The following is an 8674-nucleotide window of genomic DNA, read 5'->3' as shown; positions in this document are numbered from 1 at the left end:
GATGTTGGAGTCCACTCAACTCCATGATCACTCATAAAATGGACCAAAAGTGCCAAAAAAAACACAAATGAAGAGATCTAACGAACTAAAGATCAAGATTCGAACTTTATACTCAAAATAATCCAAAAATATTGTGCCTTTGATGGATCCAAGCTTGAAGCATCATTCCTTGTAACCAAAAGAGTCTTCTTGATCTTTAAGCTTCATCAAAATATCATAAAAAACATCCAAAAGAGGTGAGAGGAGAGGGAAGGAGCTTAAATCTTGAAAATGGAGGCTAGGGTTTCTCCTAAGGGGTTGTAGATATGATAAGGGCTGCTAAAATGCCCAAACATACGGAACCTTATGCTTATATAAGTTGACACCCTAAAATCATGGGCTTAAGCCTGACAAATTGCCACGTCATGGCCATGTTTCTCCACCTCGTGGCCTTCAATCCCATGCACTTTGATCTCCACTCTCTGGCGATGATTTTTCACGCAAATCCATTCCAACTTTAATCAATCATAACTTCTTCGTTTCAACTCCATTTTCGGCGATCTTTATATGCACGAAAAGGTATTGATGGTCCCCACAACTCTATCTAATTACTTTTGACTTAAAGTACACTGAACTAAAATCTTTAATTCATGAAAGAAGTATGGAACATCACTTTTCCCATTTCACCATTTGACTCCAAAACACAACCCAATGACTTAGATCACATAACCAATATTATCAACATACAATAGGGTCTAAACCTTATTCCCTTGAAGGTCAAGGCCTTTACTTGATCCATTTATTGTCCACAATCCTGAAATAAGAAACTTCTTGAAACAAGATGTTACATCATTCATATTAAATCTGTTTTGACTAAAGAATTTAGAGAAAGCTAAATTCGCTTATGGCTTTTGTTTTCATTATTGAATCAATCAAAAAGTTACAGGGGGATGAAAAACGAATAAATAAATAAATAGTGCTAAGTAAATCAAATCTAACTAACTAAACAAAATATACGGGAATAGCTATTTGAATGAATATAATGAGATAAGGGATTCTTCGGATAAGGATTAGATCAATCCCTTTACTCCCCCTCAAGTTGACACATGGAGATTACGAATGTTCAACTTAACCAATAGTGTTTGTAACCTGTCTGAACCAAGAGGTTTAGTAAGTAAATCGGCTAGCTGAGCTTGTGAAGAAACACGAACCGGAATAATTTCTTTGGATTCAACTCTTTCCCTGACAAAGAAACAATCCATCTCAACGTGCTTGGTACGCTCGTGAAAAACTGGATTATGTGCAATATGTCATGCAGATTCGTTATCACACATGAGAGGAGTTGGCGTGGCAATTGGAACTCCTAGTTCAGAGAGCAACCATCGAACCCACAAAACTTCACTAACAGTGGTCGCCATGGCTCTGTACTCAGCCTCAGCTGAAGAACGAGACACAACTGATTGCTTCCGCGATTTCCAGGAGACAGGTGCACCACCCAAAAGTAACAAGTATCCAGTTCTTGAACGTCGGGAAATGGGACACCCTAGCCAATCGGAGTCACTATAGGCCAAAAGTTCTGGTGTACCATCTTTTGGTAGCAATATCCCCTGCCCCAAAGTGCCCTTCAGATATCGCAAAACTCTCTGTGCTGCATTCCAATGACTCTGACGAGGATCTGATACAAACTGACTCAAGATATTTACTGAATAAGTAATGTCCGGCCGAGTAGCTTGCAAATATAACAATCTCCCAATCAAACGCCTGTACAAATTGGCATCCACCTTTTCTTCCTTGTCGCCTTTGTCAAGCTTTAAATTTTGTTCCATGGGAAATTTACTAGGCCAACACCCAAACATACCTGCATCGTCAAGTATGTCAAGGGTATATTTGCGTTGACTGAGGACTAGACCCTCTTTTATGCGTGATACTTCAATGCCCAAAAAATAAGTTAAATTGCCAAGATCTTTAATACTAAACCGATCATTGAGACTAGATTCTGTATGTTCAATTTTCTCGAGGTCATTGCCAACGATGATCACATCATCAACATAGATCAAAGCTGCAACAAAAACTTCTTTGTTTCTATGAATGAACAAAGAATGATCTGCATGTGTTTGTTGGAAGTCAAGTTCAAGTAGGGCAGAAGTGAATTTGTGATACCAATTCCGGCTTGCCTGTTTCAGGCCATACAAGGACTTCTTTAGCTTGCAAACCCTTGTATTGCCGTCTTTTCCAAAGCCTTGAGGGATTTTCATATAAACTTCTTCCTCCAAATCTCCATGCAGAAAGGCGTTGTTCACATCTAACTGGTGTATGACCCAGTTATTTTTGACTGCCATGGTGAGTAAAATTCTCACAGTGACCAGCTTGGCAACTGGTGCAAAAGTGTCATGATAATCTACACCCTCCATTTGAGTATACCCCTTCGCAAAAAGTCGTGCTTTGTACTGTTCCACTTTGCCATTCAGTTTAAACTTGATTTTAAAAATCCATTTGGATTCGATAGCACGCTTGCCAGGAGGAAGAGCAACTAGGGCCCAAGTATCGTTTGTTTCCAAGGCACTAATCTCCTTTTTCATTGCAAAACGCCACCTTTCATCTTTTGTTGCATGCTTAAAAGATTTTGGCTCATAGTGGGTGGCTATGGCCGTTAAAAGAGCTTTGTGAGCTTTTGAGAAATTTTTATAAGAAAGGAAGGCAGAGAGGGGATGTACCGTGGAAGCGACATGATCGGAGGCGGATGGAGGATGAGTGATGGACGGGGGTAAGTTGACTTCATAATCATTGAACCGTAAAGGTTGAGTTCGCACACGAGAAGCTTTAGGAACCTGGTCGTTGTTCGTGTCTTCATGCACGAAAGAAGAATGTGGCGAGGGTGGTTCCGTGTGTACGTGAGTTGTATGCTCACTTTCGGAGTCAGACTCGTGGGGTGTGCTAAGGTCAACTGTAGCCTCATTTTCGTGCCCCGCAGGTGGTGCAGATTCATGATTGTGAACCGTATTAGAGGTCTCCAATTCATTTTCGAGCACAAATGTATCATCTTCCGTTACATTTTTGGTAACCAAATCAGAAGCCATAGGAAATTTGTCTTCTAGGAAACGAACATCTCTAGAAACGACTATTTTTCTTTTCTCCATGTCATACACGCGGTATCCTTTTGTTCCTGGAGGGTACCCTACAAATAATCCCGGTTTACCTCGAGCCTCAAATTTGTCACCTCCTGTCTCTGTGTTTCGATAATAAACTAAACATCCAAATACTCTCATATGATCATACGTGGGTTTTGATTGAAAAGTACCTCGTATGGTGTGACTCCTTTAAGAACCTTGGTTGGCATTCGATTTATGAGGTAGGTGGCTGTTAAGACGCATTCACCCCAAAACACCTTCGGTAAGTTGGCTTGAAAACGTAGTGCACGAGCTGTCTCAAGTAGGTGCCTGTGTTTGCGTTCCACCACCCCATTTTGCTGTGGGGTGTGGGGACATGTAGTTTCTAAGACTATCCCTTCTTGAGTATAGAAGTCACGCGTCCTGTTGGAAACGAACTCTCCACCATTGTCACATCTTATCCGTTTAATTTGTTTGCCAAATTGTGTTTGAACCATTTTATGAAAATCAATGAGACAAGTACTTGCCTCATGTTTGTGTTTAATTAAAAAAAAGTCCAAACGGCTCTACTAAAATCATCAAAAATAGTCAAAAAATATGATGCTTTACCAATGGAAGGTGTTCTATATTTGCCCCACACATCACAGTGCACTAGATCGAAACAAGAAAAGGTTTTTATTTCACTAACTGGGAAAGGAAGTCTAGTATGTTTTGCTTTAAAACAAGCATCACATTTATTGAACTGTTTTTCTGTTGTAACATTGATAAAATCTAATTTTGAAATTTTCTTGATGGACGGGTGGCCGAGTCTCTTGTGCCAAACTTCAACCTTTGACATAAGTGCCTCACTGGTCTTCATCTTTGATACCCCCATCCGATACAACCTTCCACTCCGATTACCCGCTCCAATCAAGCGCTTCGTCCCCAACTCCTGCATGACAAAAAATCCAGGAAAAAAGGTTACTGCACAATTTAAATCATCCGCGAGTTTTGCAACGGAGAGAAGGTTGTAATTAAAATTCGGTACAAACAAAACTCCTTTAATTTTGATTCCCCCAGGTAAGGTATGTTCACCCTCCCCCATAACCGGCACTTTGTCTCCATTGGGGATGACGACAGGTGAATCTTTGGAGTTTTGTGTTTTGTTGAATTTGAAATCAAGTCGGTGTGTCATGTGATCGGTGGCACCCGAGTCAACAATCCACCCATCGAAAGTATCATTTCTACCTGCCATGTTTGCCATAGGTTGTTTGTTGTTGTTTGTTGTGTCTAACCCTTCCTTGAAGTGCTCGACAAAAAGATGGTACTGTTCATCAGTGAGTCCAGGAATCGGACTTGGTCCAATCTTGACACAAGCAGCTTTGGGCTTCTCTTTATTTCCAGGCCACCATTCCGGGTACCCGATTATCTTGAAACATCCTTCCTTGCTGTGCCCTTCACGCTGACAGAAAGAGCATTTTACCTTTTTATCGTTATCCGACTTGACAAATTTTTGCATCGGTTTGCCTGTTGTTTGTGTCGTCGTTTTTTGGCAGGTTGTCGCTGGCCATGCTGTTGACTATAATTTGCTTGGAAGGCCGACGAGTCAGCACTTGCTCTTTTCGCTCCTCCGGATAGCACCCTTTGTTGTTCATCTTCAGCCAACAAATGATAAACAGTACCAATAGGAGGGGTAGGCTTCATCGCAAGGATTTGAGTTCTGATGATAGAGAATTCGTTATCCAGACCCATCAGGAACTCGTAAGTCCTCTCCTTTTCCCTTAAATCGCTTAGCTTTCTCCCGATCCCACAGTCGCAACCTTCGCAGGTGCATCGTGGGGATGGTAGGACCATCTGCAGTTCATCCCAAATGGACCTAAGTTTGGTGTAGTAATTGGAGATCGAGTTCCCATCTTGCCTCGTCACATTAAGCGATTGTTTCAGCTCATATGCCCGAGGCGCCCCTTCTTTCTCAAACCGTTCTTCAAGATCCAGCCAGATTTCTGATGAAGTATTTGCATACCTGACACTTGTTCTTATCTCTTTATCCATGGCGGTGGTCAACCAGCCCTTGATCATTGCATCAGCCCGTACCCACGCCTTATACATTGACGACAACACCTCCGGTTTCGCGACAGAACCATCAACCAGTTCCATCTTGTTTTTCACAAGCAGAAAATTCCTCATCTCCTGCTTCCATTCATTGTAGTTACTATCATTCAACACATCATTAACCTACATCTGTTTTGGGTAGTCTGATGCGTGAATGTAGTAAGGCGAATAGACATCAATCGTCTCCCCACCTTCAGATTTCTTGCTGCCATCTCCTTTCTCTCCGGTCATGGTGGATACTCACCCAATTGGATCTATTTCTCTGATACCATAAAGAATTTAGAGAAAGCTAAATTTGCTTATGGCTTTTGTTTTCATTATTGAATCAATCAAAAAGTTACAGGGGGATGAAAAACGAATAAATAAATAAATAGTGCTAAGTAAATCAAATCTAACTAACTAAACAAAAGATACGGGAATAGCTATTTGAATGAATATAATGAGATAAGGGCTTCTTCGAATAAGGATTAGATCAATCCCTTTATTGACATTTGATATACCAAAACGAAGGTATCATGAAGGAGAACACAAACATACAATCACTTGTCCATTTAATAATGTATACGATTCGAAGTTTGTGCTAAAAAATGAGGGAAAAACTCATTGTTTAAATTGGTTAAAACCAATTTTCCAACAGGTTCAAAGGGAAACAAAACTTAAGTCTTAAAACAAAACATAATGATAATACTATAAACCAAATCACTTCTAAGATTTCAAATGTTTCTAATGGGAAAAACATGAAAACTAAAATTAAATTCCATAAATGTTTTCATAGAGTTTTTCGATAAAAGATTTAAATGCTTTTTCGAAACAAGAAGTAGAGAGCTTTTTCGAAAACATGTCTAAACCGAAATATTAGTGATAAACTTGTTACAAAAGTTAAATAAAAATATAAATAAAAAAGGAATACACGACTTATTTTTTATAAAAAGAAAACATCATAGTTAAAACCTCTTCAATATATAGTTTTTTTTATCATATTAACCTAGCCAGATCAAAGAACCGATTTATTATTTCTCTTGGTACCGAAAATTTTAAAATAATTAAAGGAAAAAGAAACTTCCTATTTGCTAAATAGAGGTGACAATGGGTTGACCTGGGTTGGGTTTAGGTTCAACCCATTTAATAATTGGGTTGAAAATGTCAGCCCAATCCAACGTGTTTATTTAAATGAGTTGATATTTTCAACCTAACCCAACCTTTTAGATAAATGGGTTGTCACCGGGTTGACATATGTATATAGTTCTCAACCCAACCTATTAAAAAAATACGTTAAACTTAAGTTAACCTATTTAAAACCAACTAAATAAACTATATAATTAAATATTATACCACTTAAATTATAAAATGTAAAATGTAAATAAAACTTCATAATTATGACAAAAGCACAATCGTAATTCATAAATACAAATAAATTGTTCAAATAACATTAAAAATGTTTAGTTTCACAGTGAATTTGGAGAGTGACCAGTATTATCAACGCTAAAAAAAGAATGAAAATTAGGATTGAATTTGATTAAACATAGATAAAAATAATACAACATTATAATTTATAAATTAATATTTTGATTAATACATGATAATATTCGAATAATATATATATATATATATATATATATATATATCTACTCTAATAAATAAGAATAATTTTGCCACATGTCATTCTCTCATTCAATTTGCCACATGTCATTTTGTCATAATTTAGAGATATATTTATTTTCCACTTGTCATTTATGTCATTTTCCATTTCTAATATATTATTAATTAGTTTCCATAAATTAAACCTACCATAATGATATTAATTTCAAATTTTAAATTTTAAATTTCAATTTCAATTTCAAATAAATTTACAGTTTAAACCTTAGTGTTTAACATTTTGTTATAATTAACATATTTAGTATACGGGTCTGATAACTAAACAATAGTTTTAATTTATTTATTTTTTGCATATTTTTTTTCTCATAATTTTTATTTATTTCAAATTTCAAATTCAAATAAACTTCTTATTTAATCGTTTCTATTTAACATTTTGTTTTAATTAACCCGTATAATATACGGGACTCACAACTAGTATATATATATATATATATATATATATATATATATATATATATATATATATATATATATAAGTTAAATGAGTTGACGGGTTGATAATTTTTATCCAACCCAACCTATTTAATTAAATGAGTTAGACAGGTTGATCCATTTAAGTGTGGGTGACAATTGATGACACGACACGACAAAAAATACACGACACGAAACGAAATTGAGACGAAACTGAAATTCGAATTCGTGTTCGTGTTTAAAATTTGACATGATTTAACATTTTTTTGTCGTGTTTTTCGTGTTTGTCGTGTTTTTTGTGTTATGCATGAATAAATATTAATTAAATACATTAATTGTTATTTCATGTTATATTTGTCGTGTCGTGTCATGTTTGTCGTTTTTTAATCGGTTTGTTTTCGTGTTAGTTAAAAAAACCCCGAGATCGTGTCGAGTCGTGTTCGTGTTACATAAAACATTGTCGTGTCGTGTCAGACAAACACACGACACGATGATCCGATTTTCCACCCTTACATTTAAGTTAAATGGGTTGAAAATCTTAACCCAACCCATTAATTTTGAGTTGGTTTTGAATTGGATCGATTTTTGACAACTCTATTCTTAAACCATTTAGCAATTTGAAACCAAATGTTGAGTCTACCCATGTAACTAATTAATGAAACAATTATTTTGTGAACCTAGAAGGCCACTGGCCTAAGCATGGAAACGTCAAACATAGCAATTAAAAACTGATTCAGTGATTTGTAACCAATTTTCTTCTCCGGCAAGATTCGCCGTTATTCTACCATGGATTCTAACGATGATTTGGGTCTTTTATAGATTTTCCATGTTCCGATTAAATAGACTTAATTTCGTCCTTAGTTTTAACACTTATCTTAAATTGTATCTTTTTGCAAACATAATCAATTTCACACAAGATAATAAATAATCCGAACATTAGTATTAAGAACTAATAATAAATCCTTATAATATTCAATCTTATAATATGCAATGCAAAAAATCATATCTAATTATTATTTGTTTACCAAGCTTCGTTCAAAAATCAATTTGAGTTTCTGCAATCAGATCTAGTTTTAAAAAAAAAAGTAAAATGAGATTGTCCCGTTGTGAGACGAATTAAAGACGAGATATAAATTAAACACAACTTGATGTTCACGATCTTTGACTTTTGAAAACTACATGGAAAAGACTCGTGTCATTAAATGTTTTTACGTTGTTTTAGGAATATAAGCTTCAAAATAAAACTTCAAGATTTAATGCAAATTATCGTTCTTTCAAACAACTATGGAAGAACTGATAAACGCAAAACGAATGCTCGGAAAGCAAGAAGAAAACTATGTTGCAAAGGGAGAGAGAAAAGAGCATAAAAAATTGTAATTTTGAGGCGTGAAATAAATGAGATATGAGAAGTCTTATTTATACTAACGCGA

General features: G+C 36.0%; 1 protein-coding gene across 1 annotated transcript; it reads right to left on the bottom strand.

The window, feature by feature from the left end:
* Positions 1-1289: 1289 nt before the first annotated feature.
* On the bottom strand, positions 1290-5408 carry LOC145098367 (uncharacterized). Its single transcript, XM_079035999.1, has 4 exons — positions 5352-5408; positions 4593-5255; positions 3987-4527; positions 1290-3205 (listed from the first exon to the last, which is right to left on the bottom strand). Exons 1-4 carry the CDS (start codon positions 5406-5408, stop codon positions 1290-1292), a joined length of 3177 nt encoding a protein of 1058 aa, XP_078892125.1.
* Positions 5409-8674: the final 3266 nt, after the last annotated feature.

This window comes from Lactuca serriola, chromosome 4, assembly GCF_051521515.1.
Source record: "Lactuca serriola cultivar US96UC23 chromosome 4, Lser_US96UC23_V15, whole genome shotgun sequence".
Classification (NCBI taxonomy): domain Eukaryota; kingdom Viridiplantae; phylum Streptophyta; class Magnoliopsida; order Asterales; family Asteraceae; genus Lactuca; species Lactuca serriola.
The sequence above is the reverse complement of the archived record's forward strand: the minus strand, read 5'-3'. Positions and strand labels throughout refer to the sequence as shown.